At 45.4% G+C, this 23,381-nt stretch overlaps 2 protein-coding genes across 3 annotated transcripts in view; one reads left to right on the top strand and one right to left on the bottom strand.

Annotated features, from left to right (window-relative positions):
• ZNF541 (zinc finger protein 541) overlaps positions 1-15,759 on the top strand; it is a 29,271-nt gene extending 13,512 nt beyond the window's left edge. The window contains exons 8-16 of the mRNA XM_026715412.2: positions 1,734-2,067; positions 2,756-2,819; positions 4,013-4,155; positions 4,661-4,764; positions 6,097-6,172; positions 7,037-7,125; positions 8,774-8,914; positions 11,731-11,912; positions 12,427-15,759. Coding sequence (XP_026571197.2) covers positions 1,734-2,067; positions 2,756-2,819; positions 4,013-4,155; positions 4,661-4,764; positions 6,097-6,172; positions 7,037-7,125; positions 8,774-8,914; positions 11,731-11,912; positions 12,427-12,586 — 1,293 coding nt within the window. The 3' untranslated portion in view covers positions 12,587-15,759. The remainder of the gene's footprint in view (positions 1-1,733; positions 2,068-2,755; positions 2,820-4,012; positions 4,156-4,660; positions 4,765-6,096; positions 6,173-7,036; positions 7,126-8,773; positions 8,915-11,730; positions 11,913-12,426) is intronic.
• Positions 14,804-22,388, bottom strand: LOC113446022 (E3 SUMO-protein ligase ZBED1-like). 2 transcript variants are annotated; one of them, XM_026715445.2, is made up of 3 exons: positions 22,347-22,388; positions 19,272-19,425; positions 14,804-18,171 (listed from the first exon to the last, which is right to left on the bottom strand). In XM_026715445.2, the coding sequence occupies exons 2-3, from the start codon at positions 19,417-19,419 to the stop codon at positions 16,154-16,156; spliced, it is 2,166 nt and encodes a 721-aa protein (XP_026571230.1). In that variant the 5' UTR covers positions 19,420-19,425; positions 22,347-22,388; the 3' UTR covers positions 14,804-16,153. The 2 variants fall into 2 exon arrangements, with proteins under 2 accessions (XP_026571230.1, XP_026571229.1); XM_026715444.2 differs by having other exon boundaries at positions 14,804-18,204.
• Positions 22,389-23,381: the final 993 nt, after the last annotated feature.

The following is a 23,381-nucleotide window of genomic DNA, read 5'->3' on the forward strand; positions in this document are numbered from 1 at the left end:
GTAGAAGTAGTAGATATTTCTCTCTCCGAGCACAGCGGGAAGATATTTGCTGAACAAAACTCCGCATTGGCAACAGGAAGGGCATCCGGCCATTAAATCACTCTGTGGGTGAAATTACAAATTTGTGTGTTCTAAAGGCTTCCTACATTTGGGACCTGCCAGACAGCGCCAGCTTTTATCAATGCTAAGTGAGAGAGTGAAGTCCTAATTCAATAATGGGGAACTACTATAGCCCCTTTATGACTTGTGGACTTCAACACCCAGAATTCCATGCTGGCTCAGGAATTCTGGGAGTTGAAGTCCACAAGTCATAAAGGGACCATAATCTCCCTCCCTGTCCTAGGTCAACATTTATAGATGGAAAGGCTGTAGCTGGAAGAACAGCATAGTGATGTCATAATCGCATCGCCAACGGAGTTGGCATTTTCAGTTTCCCTTCAGGACTGCAGCTTTCAACCTTCTTTAAAGTACTTTTTTTAGTGAAAAGATTGTAGCAGTAATTCTTTTTTTATCTGGCTATTGATTCCCTTCCCCCTACGGTTATTCAGTGTCGAGTTTCTAAAATCCTCTGGGCATGGGGCAGGCGGTACAGATAAAGGATTTTCTGAATAGGTCTGACAGGCTACAATTCCTAGGATTCTCTGGGGGAGATAACATTGAATGTGGTATCAAATCTGACGTATTTGGTACTCTGGGTGGATCTTGATTGTTATTTGTCTTGGTAGACTGATATCAATAAAATCTTTGGTTGTCGGGATTGGTTGTGGGGTTAGGGTTAGAGAAAACCAATTCTGGTGGCTTAGGTATGTTTGGTCTAGTGGTTAAGGCACCACGCTAGAAAGCAGGAGATTATGAGTTCAAGTCCCGCCTTAGCCATGAAAGCCAGCTGGGTAACTTTGGGCCACTCATCAGGAGACGGTGAGTTCTAGTCCCGCCTTAAGTATGAAAAAACAGCTGGGTGACTTAGAAATAGGTGACTCCCCTGTCTCAGCCCAACCCACCTCGCAGGGTTGTTGTTACAGGGAAAATAGGAGGAGAACAATGTGTTGAATATGTTCAGTGCCTTGAGTTATTTGTAAAGATAGCACAGGGCGGATAGTACAAATAAATAAAATAATTTTAAGACACGTCATAACAGTTGAGGCAGATTTGTTTTCTGTTATTGCAAAGAACAGCGTAACTAGTGTAAAACTCATAAGGCAAGTGATTTGAACTAAGCATAGGAGAAACTTCTTAGATGGGTGTAGTAGCCTCTCCTCACAATCAGGAGGCTGTGACTTCAATCCTAGGTAGCGAACAGATATTTCTTTCTCTGGGCGCAATGAAAAAAAATCTGCTGCGAACTCCACATAGGCATTTGGGAAGGGCATCTGGCCAGTAAACGCTCAGCTCCATTCAGTCACCCTGAGTCCATCCCGATGCAAGAGATTACGGGGTCGTTAAAAAGAAAAGGAAAAAAATAGAAGGTTCTTAAGTCAAAACTGCTTGATAGGGTAAGTATAGTGGATTCTAGAGAGCCATGGCTGGACTGGATCCTATAACTGCAGGATCCCTGCATCGTAACATTCCCACCTATAGTCCACTGGGATTCTAGGTAGTCTTGACTAGCTTGAATAGTTGGGGCGAAGATACGGTATTCCTTTAAGGATGCACTGCTTGTGCAGGCTACCTTAATTTTTTGCTTTCCCAGGTAATCAGTCTAAAGTCCTCGACTCCCATTTCTTTTGGGTCAGGTTAACGAGAAGGAAAGCCAGGATGATAAGGATCTCCAGGAGGGCATGCCCCCCAAGAAGAAGAAGAAGCGAGCTCACCCCAAATCCCTGCTCATCCCACCTCCTTCACCTGCTGGGAATGAGATTCAGCCTGGTACTGGGGGATGCTACCAGAGTAACCTTCGCTCCCCCGTCTTCCTCATGGACCATTTTCTTCAAGGCTTAATGCAGTGCTCTCCGTACACGCCACCCCCGATGCTCAGCCCCATCCGCGAGGGCTCCGGGCTCTACTTCAACACCCTCTACTCTACTTCGACAAATCCCACTCCTGTCTCCATGTACACCTCCGTTTTAGGTAATTTACCCGGCCCCTCATCCTCTGGGACATTTCCATGAAGCTGCCCAATGTAAAATAAATCCACTATTTGTATCCTGCCTCCCTCTCTCTTTCCTTCCTCCCCTCCCTCTCTCTTTCCTTCCTCCCCTCCCTCTCTCTTTCCTTCCTCCTCTCCCTCCCTCCCTTCTTTCTGTCCTTGCTCCCACCCTCTTTCTCTCTCTTCTTTCTCTCTTCCTTTCTCCTTCCTTCCTTCCTTCCTTCCTTCCTTCATTCCTTCCTTCCTTCCTTCCTCTCTCATTTATATAGTGTTCCTTTTCCTGCTTCCAATCAGTCTCCCCCACAAAAAAAGAGTATAGTTCCGTCTTTATTTATCATAGTTATTGATAAAGAGTTACCCTGTGGTAAGGTGGGCGTCCAATAAAATTTATAAATAAACAATCTGTTGAAAATGGTCTGCCCTCCCTGAACACCTGCATTTTTTATCTCTCTTTTTTTGCCTTTGGGTTTTTTTAAAAAAAAAATACATTTTTTTTTTTTTGGAAAAGCCTTGTGTTTGAACCCGTAAAAGAGCAGCGAAAAAAACTGAAGAAACCATCCGGGTTCAATCCTCCATCCTGCTTCTGAGGTTGCAGATGACAATGATAAAAGAGAAGAGAAAGATTCCATAAACGTTGATTTTGTTTCTAACTTGTGCTTTTGTTTTTAGATGGAATGGATGGAGCCCTTTTATTCTCTCTTGTGAAAGATACCACCAAAATTAACATAGAACCGTAAGTGACACGACCACAGTGTTACTCAGTGGTTGCAGTAACACCTCAATGTTCTCTCCTGTTTTGATGATGTGTAGCTTTAGCAAGCGCAATATTCCAACTGTCGTAACTATTCCATTTTTTTTCTTCCATGTATTCTCTGTTCAAATCTTCTCCTCTTGGCTTTTTAATACACACGTTTTTATTCTTTTAGCCTCACAAGGCGATTTGCAAAACAACAAAAGACAAACTTGACAACACAATTGAAAACAGGGGAAAAAAAAAAACCAGCCAACAAGCCTGTGAAAAGCTGGCAAAATCAAATGGCCTGGACTTTGTTTTTACATTTATCGGCGATGAGCCTCACTTTTAGGAGAGGACCTGTAATCAGGATGCTTCCACTGAGAAAACCTTCCCTGGTCTCATTTGTGTCAATTAAAAATTCACCCGTTAAGAACCCATCTCCTGTCCTAATGAAATTTTCTCATAATTTCATTAGGCGATTATCGTTGGACTGCCTTGGTGTGACCCGAAAAGAAGTGCTCTTGCAAGACTGAAGTATTACCCTGATGGTATTAAAAAAAGATTGCTCTGTGCTTAACTCCCCTAATTTAAATAAACAGTATCCTGTTTCCTCAAGGAAAAAAATAGTCCATTTGCCCCCCGGGGGGGGAGGAGCAATTTTGAAACAACTATGACCTGGATGATTAAGAATCTCCACCAACAGTTTTCAAGACCTAGAGAACCTAGAACCATGCCGCCTTCGGTCCGATCTAAGTATAGTATATAAAATCATACATTACAATCTCCTACCTGTCAATGAATACTTCAGCTTCAACCATAACAACACAAGAGCACACAATAGATACAAACTCAAGGTTAACCGCACCAAACTTGATTCAGGAAATACGACTTCAGCCACAGGGTGGTGCAATGTCTGGAATACTCTACCTGACTCTGTGGTTTCTTCCCCAAACCCCAAAAACTTTAACCTTAGACTGTCCACTATTGACCTCACCCCTTTCCTAAGAGGTCTGTACTGTCCCTGTCCTATTGTTTCTTTTATATTTTTTTTATTTTTCTTATACGTATCCATGTATTAATAACTATTAATAACTTTTTTTTCTTCTTTTTCTTTTTAATAGTTAACCTCCTCATTCATGTTTTTTTTTTTTTAAAGAAAGGAATTTCACATTTCTTTTCTGTCATTTCAGGCACATTAACATCGGAAGCCGATTCCAGGCGGATATACCCGATCTCCAAGACAGATCGAATATAGAGGACTATGAGCACCCAGCCTCGCTAGTCTGGAAGCCCTGGGGAGACATTGTCACCAACAAGGAGACCCAGAAAAAAGGTGTGGGGACAGTTTTTCCCCTCTTTGATGCTCTTCCCACCCTACATGCGCACACTTCTTTGACTTCTACAGGCAGTCCTCGACTTACAACCACAGTGGAGCCCAACATTTTTGTTGCTAAATGTATTAAGTCAGTTTTGTCTCATGTTATGGCCTTTCTTGCCACAGTTGTTAACGCAATTCACTACAAGTTGTCAAGTGAGTAACACAGTTGTTAAGTGAATCTGAAAAGATGGGATCGCATGACCCCAGGACACTGCAACCATCATAAACATAAGTCAGGTCAGATGCCAAGTGGCTGAATTTTGATCCCGTGACCGTGGGAATGCTGCAACGGTCGTAAGTGTGAAAAACGGGTCATAGCTCAACTGTTTCTCAGTGGCTGTTGTAACTTTGCGCGGTCACCTCAAATGAACTGTTGCAAGTCGAGGACTGCCTGTGTAGTTGTCATTCCTGCTGAGCAGAACTTTTAACCAAGTCCTTTTAAAAACGAATTCACTTGCAGTGGCAGATCTGCTAAAGTTGGCCTGCTCCAGCGCGATGCCAGGCGGAGGGACCAATTTAGAACTAGCCATACATTGTCTGCACGAAGCCCAAGGAAACATTTTGGTAAGATGCTGGGATGGAATTCTCCAGCTGGACTGGAAAGAAAAAAGAAAGCTAACCTTTATTGACACTTTTTTTTGTTCTGTGAACACACTGGCACATTAAGAAAAAAAGAAAGAAATCCCGAAAAGGAGTCCCTGTAGATTTTACTCCGCTGATCGTTGCCGTATGTGGCCAGCATGACCTCGTAGAGCGCGGTTTCCTCCCCACCAAAGTGGTACCTGCTTATCTACTCGCATTTGCATGCTTTCAAACCGCTAGGTGGGCAAGACTAGGCGGAGACGAGCTCTCACCCCATTGCATGATGCTCAGGTCTCAAAGCTGGGCTGTCGGCTTTCCAGCTGACAAGCCCGACATCTTAATCCCTGAGCCAATGGAGGGAGGTGTTAAGTGGGTGCCAAGCTTAGAGTCCTTGCAGTGCAGACACCGGTATCGGCCTGATCTCCTCCAGAGTCCCTGAAGCCTTATCTGACTGTTCCCAAGTCTGACGAGATTCTTGTAACAGCCAACTAGCAGCACACAACTTCTGTTTGGTCAGATTCACCACAAGTGGTTCGACTTGCTTGCGCCTGACATACACACTGGTTAAAACTTAGAGCAAGCCAGGTTTTTTTGTCCTGGAACAAGTACAGTTCTTACTGGATTGACACAATGCATTGCAGGGTATAACCAAGTTACCACCTTAACTCCTGTTGAGCAGAGAAGCAAACTTGGCTTACCCGAGAAGCTTCTGTATTCAGTTCCTCATATGACAGGTGATGTAAGCATGTCCTGCCTTAGGAGGGAGACTCTTGTTTAGAGAGAGAAATAATTCAACCTGGTTAAGCCCAACATTGTGAGCTTTTTTGACACATGCAACCCCCCCACCTCCCGTTTTTCCTCTTTCAAATTAACAATCACAGGAAGCCATCCAATGGTAAGACTGCTTCTCTCCAACAGCAGTTAGGAGTGGCTGGTTGGGGGCAAGCATTGCAGGAAACCTGGTTTGTTAAACAGGCCGTTTTAACCAGCTGCCCTCCTAATACTGCACCATATTATGTTATATTAAACATAGCAGTTGATGGCACGTGTAATAATAACCCCAAAGAGAATGAATCGTATTAAAGCTTAACATAGCGCGGGGATCTCTAAACTTGACAACTTTTTAAGACGTGCGGACTTCAACTCCCAAAATTCCTCAGCTCATCATGCTGGGCTGGGCAATTCTGGGAGTTGAAGTTCATAAGTCTTAAAGTTGCCAAGTTTGGAGAGCATACACCCATATCATCTTCAGATTTCCCCAACTGTTTCTATTTGACAAGAGTTAACAATCGTCTTCTCTAAAAACAATTCTAGGAAGCGCTGGAGATGATGTTACTCCAAGGGCCACAGAAGCCGCCTGGCCATCCTCTTGCTAACTACCATTACTCAGGTAAAAGCTGTTGACCTCAGTTGGTCAGGATATATAGCCATGGGGTTAAGATATTTCAATTTAGCAGCTGGAGCAGGGGAATTGTACAGTCAGCCAGAACACACCGTTGTGGTTGATTGGGTGGAGGCGGAGGGGAAATTTCTGAGCTTGGCTGCTTTGTGGCAAACGTTTCATGACCCAAACTAGGTAACATCGTCAGTATTAGTAGTAGAAGCAGTAGCAGGAGGTACTTCAAGTTAGCTGGAGCAGTGGGGTTGTGTGCAGTGAGTCCATCTCTGTTTTCTTCTAGGATGTCAACTTTTTGGGATTGAGGGCTTTGTACCTAAATTTAAGTACTTAAATCTTTTAAGACCCTTTCCCCTTTTCCCATCGTTCTTGATTTTATGTGGGGAAAAGAATCCACTTCTTAAAAACGGGAGAAGGAAAATTACAATTTGGGCATTCATTGTAAAATCAGTGATATTTGCCAAGGGGAAGTAACTCCTTGGAAGAAAAAGAAGACTTCTAGGTTTAAAAATTAGGAGTTAGGAAATAATAAAAAGGGATGTCAGTTAATTTAACTGTTAATTTAAATTTAAATTTCAGGGGACATTGGACATTCTGTCCGCTACTCAGATAGGAAACACTTCTACTGCTGAGTTTCCTTTATTGGGAAATGTGAATTGGTTCACCTTTGTGGCTGTTAAATGTTAATTAATTAAAGCAAAACAGGCTCTTGAGTTTTTCAGCGGTATCGACAGACAAACTCGCTACGTGAGAAGGTTTTTTCCCCAGGAAACAAAAATAAGCCAAAGGGAGGCAACAAAGAGGTTTTCGTTAAACAGATCGTTTAGATTGCTAATTCATTTCTTGTTGGAATCTCAGGTTCACATCTGTGGACTCCTGCTGAGAAGCAGTTGTTCAAAAAATCTTTTGCCTTGCACAAAAAGGACTTCTACCTCATACAGAAGAAGGTAATTCTTTCCACAAAGGGGTGCTTTCATTTCCTCTTTCAAAGGTATATCCTTTGTTTTGAATATCCCAGCTTTCCTGTTCCCTTTACAATCCATTAATTGTCCTCAGGTCACACAGCTTAGTGCAGGGGTGGCTAATGTTTTTACCTCACTGCGCATCACGCCCCGCCCCCCCAGCTGATATTTGGCCCGTTTGAGGCTTTTTCGGCCTACCAAAGGCTTGATTGAGGAAAGCTTCTGCAGCCTTTGCAGGCCGAAAAATGGGCCCGTTTAGCCACTTCCGGTATTTCCAGAAATAGAGGAAGTGATGAAACTATCCTATTTTTCGGCCTGCAAAGGCTTTCTTGAAGCCTCTGGGAGGCCAAAAAGGGCCCCAAAATCAGCTGGAAGTGCATGCACAGTGAGGTAAGCTTGCCTGTGGCTTGCGTGCCGGCACAAATGGCTCTGCGAGCCGCCTGTGGCACGCGTGCTATAGGTTCGCCATCACGGGCTTAGTGGCTTGCTTACATTAAGAGCAGCTGAGGTCACTTTTGTCACAAGGACTCCTTGACTTACAGCTGTTCCTTCTGTGATCGTTCAAAGTTATAACGGCAGTGAGGGAAAAAAAGGGGGACTTAATGGCCATTTTTTCACACTTAGGACCATTGCAGCATCTCCACAGTCACATGATCACAATTCGGAAGCCTGGCAACCGACTCATATTTACGACAGTGTCCTGGGGGGGCGGGGGGTGTCACGTGATCCCCTTTTGCAATCTTCTGGCAATGGGAAGCCGGATTGACCTAACCGCCACGCTACTAACTGTACCACCGCAGGGATTCCCTTACACTGTGAACAGAAAGGTCGTAAAACGGAGCAAGACTCACGACAAACTGTCCTGCTTAGCAGTGGAAATGTTGGGCTCCCCGCTTGTGATTGTCGGCTGAGGACTTCCGGCCCCTGAATCCTAAACCTGATCTCAGACCTTTTTGAAGGCAGAAGGCGTGCAAAGAAAGGCCACATCTATACCTTGTTCCAAGGGTGGGCTACAAAATCTTTAGCAAAGGGTCCTCTGCCTGGTTGTCGGGTGGGCGTGGCCATGTTGGGCATGGCCTAGTTGGCTTCCTGTACCACAGCGGTTGTGTGTGTGTGTGTGTTGTTTTTGCGCTCCCCAAGCTCCGGATGCTTTTCTCGAGCCTCCAGGAGGGCGAAAACGGGCCCCCCGGGCTCCGGAGGCTCTCTGGAAGCCAGAAACAGGCTCCTTTCCGGCCTTCCCAAACTTCCAGGAGGCCTGTTTTTCACACTCCCCGAGTTCCCATGGGTGCCCTGCCCCTACCTGCATCCAAAAATTAGGGGACTCTGGGGAGGGGAGGGGTGGGCAGGGCCAGCCAGGGGTGCGATTTCCTGGTTCGCCAAACTGGCAATAAAATTAGATGCCGGTTCGCGTGAGCAGCCCATCCCCGCCTTGTTTGTTTAGCCCAGGGATCCCCAAACTCGGCAACTTTAAGACTTGTGGATTTCCACTCCAGCCAGAATTCTCCAGCCAGCTGGGAGTTGGAAGTCCGCGAGTTGCCAAGTTTGGAGACCTCTGGCTCAGCCATTTAAAAAAGGATTCCTTCCATTTTGCCCCTATTGGAACGATGTCTCTTCTTCCTTCCTCCTCCAATAGATACAAACTAAAACGGTTTCCCAGTGTGTCGAATACTACTACAGCTGGAAAAAAATACTAAAATTTGACTGCAACCGAGCGCAAGGGGGAGAGAAGAGACCCCGGACCGAGCAGGAGGAGGCGGAATTGGATGAAGAAAAGGTAGAACAAGATTGAGAAAGTTGGTTGGGAAACGACAGCTGAGATTTAGGAGATGGATTTTAAAAAGCTACATTCCCCCCGCACCCCTTTATACTGTATCCGCCGCTTAGTTTAGAAAACGCAGAATTCATCCCACCTAATTTTCAGGGTCCTGCAGGAGGGGATTTCCCTGATCTCATTCCCTCTTCCCCTTTTGTGAAGCTGTCGGAATAAATATTTGTTCTGTAAAAAATTCAGCGGTATTTTCCGTATTTGTGTTTTGCAATCCAGACGGTGGTTCTTTCCACACCGTTGCAGCTTGTTGACTTTCAGGTTAACCTTGCAGCTCCTTTACGGCTCTATGGGTTCCTCATAAACGGCTAAGAACGGGGACTGCCTGGTAAATTAGAAGTGACTGTACCCATTTGAAGGCAGCACCCTTCAGTTTTTCCAAAATCGCTGGCGAATTGATTTTTTTTTTTTTTTATCCTTCAAATAAAAATGGGAGCTTTCACAGGAATCCAAACCCTGTCCTAGAGCCATATCCCAAACGTAAATAAAATTGGAGGTGAATATACATGGCCCAGGATAATCTTGCAGGATGCAATCTGGGTCATTTTCTGGGATTAGAGGTTTAGTCTTCTGGGAGCTTCTCTCTCTAGCGGAGTGTGTGCTTTGGGCTGTGAAACACCACCCACAGAACAGCCCAAAGCGCACACACACACACTGCTAGGGAGAGAAGTTCTCAAAACTCAGAAGACAAAATCTCTGGTCCCAGTGTCTGACCCAGATTGGATCCTGCAAGAAACGAAAGTCTGAAACGCAAAATACCATCTGGCTATTGTAAGGATGCCATGACCGAATGGTTGATTGGTTGGCAGATGATTCTGATATTGGTGCACCTGTGTGGCAGATGAGCACAGGGTTTGATAATTGTGCTGTTAAGCTTTTTCCCCCTGTGGTCAGTGGGAAAACAGTTTTGTTTTCTCTGCACCTGTTAACCATCCTGGTTAAACACAGAACTACAGGTAGCAATGGACCAAATCCCCCATTCGTCTACTCTACTCTCTTTATTTTACTAATGAGTAGAGTAGAGTAGAATAGAATATTCTATTCAATTGCTGTTTAGCTCTGTTCAATAGAATAGAATAGAATAGAATAGAATAGAATAGAATAGAATAGAATAGAATAGAATAAGAAAGGGAATAGGATAGAGTAGAATAGAATAGAATAGAATAGAATAGAATAGAATAGAATAGAATAGAATAGAATAGAATAGAATAGAATAGAATAGAATAGAATAATAGAGTTAGAGGGGACCTTTGGAGGCCTTCTAGTCTAACCCCCTACACTGCTTCAGACAAGAGGTTATCCAACATCTTTTTAAAACTTCCAGTGTTGGAACATTCACAACTTCTGGAGGCAAGCAGTTCCACTGGTTAATTGTTCTAACAGTCAGGAAATTTCCTCCTCAATTCCAGGTTGCTTCTCTCCTTGATGAGTTGCCACCTGTTGCTTCTTGTCCTGCCTTCAGGTGCTTTGGAGAATAGCTTGACTCCCCTCTTCTTCGGGGCAGCCCCTGAGATATTGGAACCCTGCTCTCATGTCACCCTGAGTCCTTCTCTTCCCTAGACTAGCCGTGCCCAGTTCCTGCAACCGTTCTTCATATGTTTTAGCCTCCAGTCCCCTCATCATCTTGGTTGCTCTTCTCTGCACTTACACCAAAGGAAGTCTCATCTAATTCACCTTAATCTCTGCCTTGTTCCTTACACCACGTTCATGTTGGCAAGGATTGATAGATGAATTGCATCTATTTTTTTTAAAAAAAATTGCACAGGTCCCACGTTGTGGTTTCTTGCACGCTTCTTGCGTGAAAGTGCTTTCGGAGCACTCTGTTGGTTTTGGCAAAACACAACTGGGCGAAAAGGAAGCACCTTTTCAATGGGCGGCACTCCCCAAGCATTCTTGCTTAGCCCTCTCTTCTCTCAAATTCCTTTACCTTAAGCCGTTCGTGCTGGCTTTGACGTAATTGTTTCAGCTCTGCTTGGGTCACGTTGTGGTCCTCTGGTTTACAGGTAATCCTCGATTTACGACCAGTTGCTTAGTTACGATGGACGCCCCCCCCCCGCCAAAAAATATGGTACTTGCTTACAACCCAGATTAGAAGTTCCAACAGCCCCCAGAGTCACCTGACTGCATTTTGGGTGCTCAGCATTATCTCAAGTCACGTGACTTGAGATGTATGACTTTTGGGGTGGGGGGGCAGAAACCAGAGTTCACTTTTTTGGTTTTTGGTTAAAAAAACAAAGCAAAACCCACACATTGTGGACAATGGGGTTCACTTAACAACCATGGTATCCTGCAGTTTCACTTAAACACTGCCACAAAAAAGTCCTAAAGCCAGGTCAGTCACCTGATGGCCCATTTAAACAAGCGGCACGATGCAATGACCCTAATTCCAGGCTCTACTAAGGTCTGTAAGTTAGAGCAGGGGTCTCCCATCTTGGCGACTTTAAACCTGGTGGACTTCCAACTCCAAAGCAAAGCTGGCTGGGGAATTCTGGGAGTTGAAGTCCACCAGGCTTAAAGTCACCAAGGTTGGAGGCCCCTGAGTTAAGAGTACTGTAGATAATGACAGCAGATGGTGGTCTTCGTTTCTGTTTTTCACATGGCATTTTAGCGTTCGTTGTATTGATCTGCTGGCATAACCGTTTGGGGGTGATGCTAACTTTTAATTGGTTCTCTCTGAACATCGCTCAAGTAGCTTTTATCGCTGGGGAAAAGCGAGTGAACGGTGAGTTAATTAAATCAACCCGCGGATGTTCTGTGACTTGCAGGTTGTATGCAGCCCCAAGAAAAGGCACTGCCACCTGCCTGAACAGGAGAATAAGCCGAAGTCAAGGAATTACAAAAAGACAGCGCACGCTGCCTTCAGTCCATCCAGCAGCCAGAAGGACACTCCAGATACCCCCAGAAGCACAGTCAGCCAGGGGGTCTTCCCTTGTAAAGAGTGCGCCAGGTTAGTCCTGCTGTTTGTTCATTCTCTTTTGATGCTTCGTGATCATGTTTGGTTAGGATGCCTTTGTGTGTGGGAGAGAGGGAGAGAGGGTAGGAGAGAAAAGGATGGAGTGAGAAAGAGAGAAGGAGGGAAAGAGGGAAGGAGAGGGGGGGAGAAAGAGGGAGGGAAAGAGAGGGGGAAGGAGGGAGAGAGGGTAGGAGAGAGCAAGATGGAGTGAGAAAGAGAAGGAGGGAAAGGGAGAGGAGGGGAAGGGAGAGAAAAAAGGGAAAGGAGGGAGGGAGAGAAAGGGAGGGAAGGAGAGGGGAAAGGAGAAAGGAGGGAGAGAAAGGGTAGGAGAGAGCAAGGTGGAGTGAGTAAGAGAAGGAGGGAAAGAGTGAAGGGGAGAGAGAGGGAGAGAAAAAGGAGGAAGAGGCAGAGAGGGAGGGAGAGAGAAAGAGAGGGAGGGAAGGAGAGAGGGAGGGAAGGAGGGAGGGAACTGTACAACTGAAGAGTGCTGTCTCCGGTCTGCCACTAGAGTGTTTGACAAGATAAAAAGTCGGAATGCCCACATGAAGCGCCATCGCCTACAGGAACAAATGGAACCAATGATAAAAATTAAGTGGCCCATAAAGCACTTGAAAAATGAACCAAAGAAGGAAGAAAAAAACTTGGACATGGATTTCCTCCAGTGGTAAACTGGGAAGGAGCAGTTTCGGGGTAAGAAAGTAGTTAAAACTGTCAGGGTAGGGGAAAAAAAATCAGGTTTCTTGTAAAAATTATGTTTTAACACTCCCAGTAGATAAAAACGATTCCTAGTTTTGACATACCTGGGTTTGAGTTAGCAACGGAGAGGCCAACTTAACATCTGCAAAGATCATTCGCCCCTCACTACAGTATTGAAGGCCAGGAGTTGACATCCTGAATGGCTCAGTGGTGCCCTTAAGAGAAGAATCCCACCCTCTTCGATCCTTCGTTACAAATAGTAGTTAAATTCATCGTACAGTTTGACACAATCATGTCCTCAGCTTCTGCATTAACTCTAGGAAAAGCTGACAAAATTCCCTGAAGGCAGGGAATCCACTGTGACAACATGCACAGTGAGACTCGTAAAATTTACAAGAAATAAGGGAAAAGTTAAGATGGCTGAACTACGGTTGATGCCAGCAGTTTGTTGCTTGCATTTTAAGACAAGAGACCCCCACTATTATCTCTGTTCCAATAAGTATTAACCATATTTGTTGCAATAGAAAGAAAAGATAACACAGCATCTTACAGATCAACTTAACGATGTCAGCTTTAACCATTTGTATTAAAGTATTTTTGGGGAGTTTCTGGGCTAGTACAGATTAAACTTCTAAAAAACTCGATATTATATCGCACCGGACAATTCATATTCCACCCTATGTGACTTAACGAATTAAGACTGCATTAAATTTTAGACACAAAGACTTGGAAGTATGTTTATTAAGCGTGTGCAAGATCTCCTGATCAGGCTGTTTTAAGGATGGTTTCTGGAACTTAATCCTCCCAGCTAGAAGGGTTTTATGGTGTTGAGTACAAAACAGGCTGATTCAGGGGATTAACTTTCAGATTTGAAGGTGTAACCTTAACAGGTAATTTAACAGTTGATTTAACTTACAAATCACATCCTCTGCCTATTGTATTTTGTTGCATATCTTGTTCAGTTCAAATGTTATGATACTCAAATTCTCTCTTTCTTTCTTTCTCTCTTTCTTTCTATCTCTCTCTCTCCTCCATCCCACCCCAGCTGTGTCTTGTAGAGTTCTGTTAATATTTCTATTTTATTTTGGAGGAGAACAAAATAGACCAATCAGTGAGAAATTGCCATTGTATTTCGTATCTTTTCTGTGACTGATATTGTACAACTGCTTTTTGATTCACTCTATAGTGCCGAAGTGATCTGTGTTCTTGTTATTTTGTATGCACTCAGCGTTGGTTATTAAATTGGGTTTTGCAACCAAAAGTGCAGTCGCTTTCTGGATTTATTCTTTGGTTAGCTAGCTCCGATCCAAATGACAGTGTGGAAATCCAAAGAGAACGAGGACTTTTGCTGTTGGACTGCTAACATGTTTCCTCTTCGCACTGAGTAGACCGGGCTGAAGCCATGCTGGCTCCGTGTTTCCTCTCTGCATTGGCTAGACTGGGTTCTGAAGCGACATGGGCCAGCCCTTTACATTTTCCAGGACAGCCCTGAGGGCCGGATCTGACCACATCACAGGCTGGATGTGGCCCGTGGGCCTTGTATTTGACACCCCTGCTCTGTAGGAAAGCAGAAAACTATGGAGGCAATGTCAAGTGTAAACACCCACCACATGTGAATAGTTGAAGCCCATAACTTTATTGCCTCCCACCTATATTACAAGAATCTCTCCAGACTGCTTGGCTTCCCCTGGGAACAACCATATAAGACTTCCTGGATCCTGGGGGAAGGCCAAGCCTGTACACCACTTGTGGCGATGCAAGGATTCCAAGCTAGGCCCTCGCTTGACTCGTCCTTCCAGCCTGGCTGGCAATTTCCCAACAGGCAAGGAACAAAATTCGGCACATCTTCCCATGTTTTACCTTACCTGCTTGTTACATCCCATCGAATCAGAGAGGAATCTGATCCTTATCATCTCCCTTCCCCTTAAGAAATATTTCTGTCTGTTTACAGAATGGTTTCCAAGGATTTGCTTCAAGGCTATTTCTCTGGCTCTTTATAGCATCCCATAACCAGCAAAGAGAAAGGAAGGAAAAGGAATATATAATAAGGCTATGCATATGTCAGTTTTGGGCTTGATAATGAACTGTTGTAAGTCGAAGACTACCTGTATTTTGCTAGCTTCTTCGAGTACATACTCAAAATAATTTTACATAAACCTCAGCCTTGCCCAGTAACAACAGTAGACAGATGAACTGAATTATTTTATTTATTTTATCCACTGAATCTATTCCTCTAAGTCAATAGACTCGGTGCTTATCTTGTTAACCTTGTTTCAGTTTATTGCACAACGATTTTGCATAAGTGACAAGCCCACATAGGAAGGAGGAAACAAAACTGAGGAACATCAACCTAAATTAATGTGACTCCTAATCCTGTTTAAGGGAACTAGGGTTTACCCCTCCCTGCCAGATACAGTGGTACCTCGGCACTCACTGTTAATTGTTTCTGGGTGGTACGATGAGTCCCCAAAACAATGACTACTAAACAATTTTCCCCCATAAGGAATAATGTAGGCAAGCCTACAATGACAAGTTCTAGCTTGTGCAGTGAGTACCAAACAAATGATGAGTACTGGGGCAAAATGTTCGCATCGAAATGTGTTTTTGGTGAGTTTCAAAGCAGTTGAGTACTGAGGCTCCACTGTATAAGAAATCTGTTCCTCCTGGCATTTATTCTGACTTCATCCATCGATGATGGAAACAAGGATTACAAATGCATTTTCAATCAGTGGACGAGTAAATTGGATACTAAGGCCACTCAGAACTTGACTCTTCATTCAGACTCCAATCAATTATTGCTGTCTACCTCCCTTTCCATAGGGGTCTTGTCGTAGTTTGAGTTACATGCCCGAGAGCAGGACATTTAAAAAAAAAAAATGGCTGCAGTTGTGTTTACATAAACTTCAGAGCCATAAAACTAATTTAAAACTGCTCACTGCTGTCGCACATTGTGGCCAGCTTTTTTGCATTCACATTTGCAATCACTGTGGACAACTTCGGGGTATTCTTGGAGATCTTGAAATTAGAATTAATAATCCACACTCACTGTAGACAACCAAGTAGAGTTTCCACACTTTGGAGATAGCGTGTGACGTGGGCCTAATGATACGGCAGAGCCGTGAAAATGACCGGAGACAAACACAGTGGCAGATACTTGCCAAATGGGCTTTCCTAGCTTTGCATCCTGTTATTTGCTAAATAGGATTAAAATAGAATAAATAAGCATTATGAGTTTTAACTCTATGAACCTGTTCAAAGCGAGATTATTAGCCATGATTATGACTTGCAATATAGCCCCCACGTATCCTATTGATGGAAAGGAAGCCCAGGGCAGTTTATTTGAACGAAACAACTGGTTTTTAAATTAAAGGATGAGCTCATTACCCTGCTACCAGTTTGATTAAAGTAACCTGAAAATCATCCTTTTTAAAACTGATCCTCCTCTTCCTCCCTCCCTCTCTCCCTCCCTTCGTGGTGCATTGGCTACATCAGGATACGCTGACTTCTATGCTCTTCCCACGTCTGGGTTGTTTTGTTTTTCAGTACTGGCTATGCCCAGACTTACTCAGATTCTCGTTCCCATTTCGCATCGATTCTAAAAAGTCAAAATTTTGGTGCAAGAAAAGAATTTGGTCCAGGTTTTCAGCGGCCAGCACGCCTCTCCGGTGCTCCAGCACGCTTTCGCTAGCAGCAAAGGCCTGATCTGGAGGTACAACCGTCGCCGGTATAGCCAAATATTGCCGGGCTAGTCGGGCCACCGAGGGGAACCGATGTTCGTTGCTCTTCCACCAATCCAAGGGGTTAGTGCTACGCTTGCAGAGCGGTTCCACGATGTAGTTCTCCAGCTGTTGATGGATCTCGGGCATGCTTTCCGTAGGGTCTTTTCCCAGAAGGATATCATATATACTTTGAGATTGTCCGCTTGCACTTCTCTCCTTATGAGCAGCTAGCTGGCTGGCTGCTTCGTTAACCTCTGCTTTGTAATCAGAATTGGGCACCCAGAACGGGTTGGTTGGCGGGGTCTGAGGATTGAAGAACTGGGACAACATGGCCTTGACTTTCTTGTGCAACTCACTCCGTAGACTTGGGCTGAGGAACCTCATTTCCTTAAATCGAGGATCTAGAAACGACGCAATCACCGCTGGGCTCTCCAGCAACTTATTTTCCTCCAAAATACCCCAACGCTGGGTTAGCTCCCCTCTGATATTGCTGACCACCATTTTGATGATGCCGCTGGCTTCTTCGGACTGGTGTCCGATGGCGGTGATGATACCGTGGATGCAAGGCATCAGGGAGGAGATGGAGAAATTCTGTTCTTCTCTCAAGAATGACGTGGCAATCTTCAGCGTCCTCATCACGGGCACCAGGTCCTGCAAGAGCTTCCACTGGTGATCGGCTAAATTCTGGACCACCGAAGGTCCCTTGGGATGTTCCTCCAAAACGGACATGATGGCCCACTTGAGGTCTAGCAGGCACTCGCACATCTCGATGGTGGTTATCCACCGAGCCCCGGTGTCTGTCACCAGCTTCAGTTTGGTCTTGTTGATGGCTTCTAGTTTGCTGTTGAGGGAGCAAGTGGCCTTGGCGTCTTGCTGGAAGTAACGGACGATGCTTCGAGCCGCGGTCAACGCTTCCTGCACCTGTTCCACCTCAAGGCCGGCCTTGACACACAGGTGCAGCAAGTGAGCTGCGCAGCACAGGCTGGTCCAGCCGTAGACGCATTTCAGGTGGGACGAATTGGCCTCCAGATCCTGCAGGCTGTCATGCATCATGCAGAAGACCGATTTGTTGGACAACCCGAAGTCTGTGAGGACCGCGTACAGCCTATCTCCCAGGTTGCTCTCCGCTTTGTTCTCGTGCACCTGTTGGGTCTCCAGGATGCACCTGGCCCGCCGCCACTCTCCATCAATAAAATTAGTCACAATGGTCAGGTACCTCTGGTTGGGGTGAGACAGCCAGAATTCGGCACAGAGGACAATCGACTGAGCTGTCTGCAAGTAGTGTTCTAGGTGCTGCTTGACGACATTGTATCGATGCCACAGCATGCTAGAGAGCTGCACAGGGGATGGGAGAACAAAGCTAGGTTCTAAGTAGCCAATGAGGAGGCCAAAACCTTTATCTTTCACTACGGAGAGCGGATGCAAGTCCCGAAAGATCATCTCTAGCACCAGTTCCAGAATCACGTCTGTCCTGGGTTCCGTGCAGGTCACCGCGTGGTAGGGATTGTTGTTCTCGGGGGTCAGCTGGCGAGCTCTCTTTATGGCGTTCTCCTGAGCCACATAGTCGGGGTCTGGCGCCTGGTCGTCCTTCAGTTGCGAGAGGAGGGTGTCACGGATGCTGTGTTTGCGCACCAGGTGCTCTCTCATGGTGGTGGTGCTGTTGTGGAAGGACAGCTGCTTCTTGCAGACGTTGCATTCCACGTAGGCGTCGCCCAGCTTGGTGTAGTAGTTCCACACTTTGGACTTCCGGCGGTCGACGTAGAGGGACGTGCTGGTCCCGTCGTGGCCGTTGCCTTTCTCGCGCCGCCTCCTGGCACAGGGCCCCAGATTGGCTGGCACTGCACAAGTATTGAAAACCATTGAAATCTCCTCTGTCAAAATGGAACAGGAGAGGACACAGTAACCTGCAGGCTTTGCGGTTAATTGCAGCATAGTTGAATGGGCCACATATCAAAGGATTGGGGTGGGAGATCTGGGGTAGGAGATTTGGGATGGGGCGTCATCATCAAAGACTGACACCGCTTCCAGGAAAGTGTTATTGTAAGGCTACTTGGACCTCATGACAATTCTTATTTTAGGTGCGTTCCCAGTTTTTATGACACAATCATTCTGTCCTTTCCAAATTACCAGGATGTTGGTTTAGTAGTTAAGTGGCTGGCCTAGAAATCAATATTCTGTCTTAGGCATGAAAGCCGGCTGGGTGACTTTGGGCCAATCACCAGGAGACTGAGAGTTCTAGTCCCGCCTTAAACAGGAAAACTAGCTGGATGACTTTGGGCCAATCACCAGGAGACAGGGAGTTCTAGTCCCACCTTAAACAGGAAAACTAGCTGGATGACTTTGGGCCAATCACCAGGAGACAGGGAGTTCTAGTCCCACCTTAGGCAAGAATGCCAGCTGGGTGGCTTTGGGCCAATCACCAGGAGACAGGGAGTTCTAGTCCCACCTTAAACAGGAAAACTAGCTGGATGACTTTGGGCCAATCACCAGGAGACGGTGAGTTCTAGTCCCGCCTTAGGCAAGAACGCCAGCTGGGTGGCTTTGGGCCAATCACCAGGAGACGGTGAGTTCTAGTCCCGCCTTAGCCATGAAAGCTGACTGGGTGACTTTGGGCCATTTGCGCTCTCTCTCTTTCTCTCTCTCTCTCTCTCTCTCTCTCTCAGCTCAACTCATCTCATAGAATTATTGTGGGGAAAGTAGGAGGAGGAAAGACTATTAGGTATGTCTGCCACCTTGACTTACTTATAAAGTAATAAAGGTGGGCAAAAAAAATCCCTAATCAATAAATAGAGAAATACATGAATAAATCTACTTAAAGAGAGCCACCCAGTGTTGCTGGCCGGGGAATTCTGGGAGTTGAAGTCCACCTGTCTTAAAAGCTGCGAGGGTTGAAGAAACACTGTTCTGGGTGCAGCAATTTCTGGAGAAATTCCCATACCTTGCACTGTCTGAGGATAGGACGGAGCGAGTAGAGGGAGGCTTTGAATTTCCAAGATCTCCTTGGCTGCGGGCTCCCCCTCATTGTCCTCCAGCTTAACGCATTTCTGTAAGAAGTCGCTGGCCCTTTTGGAGCTCACATCTTCCATTGCGGCCTTAAAGTGAGAATCAAGAGGGGGAGAAAAAGGACAAAGTAGAATCAGAAACAATACACGAATCTGATCTTCGTATTATTTTATGTACCCAATTTCCCCGAAAATATGACCTACCCTGAAAGTAAGTCCTAGCTTGATTTTTACACGTGCGCCTAATATAAGCCCTACCCCCCAAAATAAGCCCTAATTAAGATCCTGCCCACTCCAGAGAGGACAGGTAAAAATTAAGCTAGGGTGGGGGTGTCGGGGGGGGGAGCTTCCCTACTACTTACCTTTGGACAGGTGTAGCCAGGCCTCCCACACCCTGACACCTGCCTTGCCGGCCCATTTTTTTCTGGGGCCAGCAAGACTTTCCTGAAGGCCTCTGGAGCTGATAAGAAACCTCTGGATCGATCCAGAGCTCTCTTACCGGCTGCAGAGGCCTTCAGGAAAGCCTCGCTGGCCACAGAAGTAGTAGTTCCTGAAGGCCTCTGACAGCGAAAAGGAAGGCCGGGGGTTATGTGCACAAGTGAGGTTAATCAGTGGATGACACCATCCAAAAATAAGACCTGGTGCCTTTTTTGGTGGCCAAAAAATATAAGACGGTCTTATTTTCTGGGAAACACATTAGTGACTTTCTCAAGAGCTATAGAGCTAAATAACTCCCCATAATTCACCTTGCAGGAGGATTTAATGAAAAACAACGGGTTTATACAAGATTGGGTCCATAAACCATAGAAGTAAATTCCAAAGTGCCCGACTTGTCTTTTAGATTCCATAATGAAAGATGAGGATTGCTTTTAAAAAAAATATATAGATCGCTCCTTGTCTTACAATCACAACGGAGGCCAAAATTTCTGTGGCGAAGTGAGACATTTGTTAAAGATTCCCCATCTTACAACTTTTCTCGCCACAGGCTGTTAAGTGAATCGCTGCACTTCAGAAGTTAGTAATCCAGCGGTTAAGTGAGTTTATTAGGAAAGTGAGAATAACTTGATTGTCGCTTCGAATGTGTACACTCATCGGCCTACGTTAAAACGGGATTCTGTGCAGCTCTCAAAGAATCTGGCTTTTTCATTCATTTTTGCTTGTCTGGAGGTTGCAATGGGGGAAATCAGCTGACCCCAGGACTCTGCAACTGTCAAAAATCCATGGCGGTAAATCCAGGACTCCCTATAATCACCTTTTTTAAAAAAAAATTGCTTTGTGAACTCTTTTCCACAGAGCGTGGCTCAGCTTTAAACACATGTCATCCCGAGATGACAGGTTGCTGCTGAATAAAATATAATTGCTTCGACTTTGAAATATCCTTGGTGTTCAGATTCCTGGGGGGTGTGGGGAGGGAATATCCCCCCCCCAGCCATCTCACATCTGCGGTGAAAACATCAGGATGCCTTCAAAGTTAATGACTCGCCTTTTGTGATCCTTCGTTATGGCTCCTGCTTTCAGCTTTTCCTACGGAGTTTCCTTCCCATCTGTCGTGTGGCTATTTTTTTTATTTCTTTATCTGTCTGAGTTTGCCTTTGCTTCACTGCTGGCGCGTATCGCTACCCCAACCTCGCACAGCTGCTTGGAAAAAAAAGAAAAGAAAAGCATCTCGAAGCAATTAAAATTGTGGATTGATTTGGCTGAGGAGCTTTTTGTCGGTTGGAATCCTTGAGTTACGACCGTAATCGTGGGCGTAAGTCATGACGGTTGTAAAATGGATTGTCGTGACCAGATCGGAGTTTACGACCTTTTTTTGTTTTTTTGCACTGCACACTAAGTGAACATAGCAATAGCGATAGCCCTTGGACTTATAGACTGCTTCACAGCACTTTTACAGCCCTCTCTAAGCCAGCCTCTTGCCCCCAACAATCTGGGTCCTCATTTTACCCACCTCGGAAGGTAGGTAGGTAAGAAGGAAGGAAGGAAGGAAGGAAGGAAGGAAGGAAAATAGCAGTAGCCCTTAAACTTATATACAGCTTCACAGTGTTTTTACAGCCCTCTCTAAGTGATTTACAGAGTCAGCCTCTTGCCCCCCTCAACAATCTTGAGTCCTTGTTTTACCAACTTTGGAAGGCTGAGTTAATTTTAAATAGTCTATTCAGCATGGCTGGCTTATAATGAATAGGCCCTGTATGTTTAATCTGTTTAATTAATTACCCAAATTAATTCCACCGCTTGTTTCTCACAATCTCAGAATCGTACACGATTTATTGCATTCAAGCTTGCAGCCCCCTATTGCTGGCGCAGCCTTCCTGGTGGGTTTAATTATTTATTTATTTTACATAAAAGAGATTCCGCAACCCCCACGATTCTCAAAAGGCCACGCTGGTTGGAGGGAATGAACGGGAGTTGTAATCCAGCACAACGGGAATGCGCCAGGTTAGGAAATGCGACAATGCTGTTATCCGTTGCATATCAGCCCGTTATTCTTGTCAAAAAAAATTCTCTATGTTGCTGCAGCTACCTAAGAAGGGCAAAAAAAACCCCGAATATCGTGCGTGTGCCAACAGTGTACCTGTTCGGGACAGCAATTTAAAAATGAGGATGCGAATTTGACTGTATTATTTTGCCCGTATGGATTTCTGCTATGACATCGGTTTCACCGTTATCAATTTCATCCGACAACCAAAGAGGTGCTTCAAAATACCCGTTTGGAGGGAGGAAGGTTTTAATTCCCACCAGAGGCTCAACCCAATCTTGCCGAGACATTCACCGGATCCGTCTATCGGGAAAGCCAAAACGTTCCTTGGGGACAGGTGAATGTTCTGCTTGGAATTCCACTCTGCCCATCCGGTCTCTCCCTCCCGTTAAAACATCCCCAAAGGCGTCAAATGCAGCTTTGGGGAGCCTTGAACAGCAAGGGAAAAGTTTTCAAGGAGCAAAGGCGACCTACTTAGCACCCCGGATTCTTGCTATCCTCACACGGAGATAACAGCTGTTTAAGCGATACTTACTCCTTTGTTACGGTGAGCAGAGGGCAGCCTCCAGTTCTGTGTGGTCTCACAGCTCCTGGTGCAGCAAAATGGGATTACAGGCTAACCTTTCTTGGGGGAAGTGATTCCTGTAGGGCTCCTCTAAAAAGTTCACAGCAGGGCTAAAAGCGTCCCCAGATTGAGAGGGGTCGTCCCCCCAGACTCTCCGCCCCCGAAGGACAACCAGGGTAAACCCATTTCTGCCTTTTAGTTTGGAAAGCTTGCTTTCTCCTGCTTAGCCGGCAAGCAGCAAAGGATGGAGTCTGCCGGAGTTGTTAGAAATCCCTTTCACAGCTTGCAGTGCAATGGCTACAAAGATATATTTATTTATTTGCTATCGCGGTGTTAACATTTTTCCCCCTTCAAAAGTGTCCTCAGCATTTGGGATTTGCTGCCTGGATGCTGGACTTCCCTGGCAAAGGCTGTCTTGTAGCTTTCTGGTTTTCCACAGAAGAATGCTGAGGACGAGAGCTAACGAGATATTACCAGTGAAAAGAACCATTTGCAGGATTTTGGTTGGGCTAGTCTAGAGGAAAGAAGGACTAGGGGAGACATGACAGCAGTATTCCAGTAAATTTGAGGGGCTGCCACAAAGAGGAGGGGGTCAACTTATTTTCCAAAGCACCAGAAGGCAGAAGAAGAAAACAATGGATGGAATCAATGACAGAAGCAACCTGAAATTAAGGAGGAACTTTCTGACAGTGAGGACAATTAACCAGTGGAATTGGCTGTCGTCAGAAGTTGTAGGTGATCCATTACTGGAGGTTTTTAAGAAGAGACTGGACAGTCATTTGTCTGAAACGGTATAGGATCTCCTGCTTCAGCAGGGGGCTGGACTAGAAGACCTCCAAGGTCCCTTCCATCTTTATTCTGATGGATTGGGTGACAGTATAACAGAGTTCGAAAGGACCTCGATATTGTCCTGTGATTCTCGAGGGGCTTTAACACTATGCATTCGTGGAGCAAAATTTTGCAACAAGCATGCACTGCGTGGAGAAACACTACTTTTAATCAGAT

Source organism: Pseudonaja textilis, chromosome 10 (assembly GCF_049901715.1).
Source record: "Pseudonaja textilis isolate UNSWEBS1 chromosome 10, rPseTex1.2, whole genome shotgun sequence".
NCBI lineage: Eukaryota > Metazoa > Chordata > Lepidosauria > Squamata > Elapidae > Pseudonaja > Pseudonaja textilis.

What these genes read in the sequence shown, in the direction of transcription:
- LOC113446022 (XM_026715444.2), bottom strand. Translation starts at nt 19,419, where the DNA reads ATGGAAGATGTGAGCTCCAAAAGGGCCAGCGACTTCTTACAGAAATGC. An exon ending in CTATCCTCAGACAGTGCAAG is followed by an intron (nt 18,205 to 19,271) that starts GTATGGGAATTT and finishes CCATTTTGACAG; the next exon opens with AGGAGATTTCAATGGTTTTC.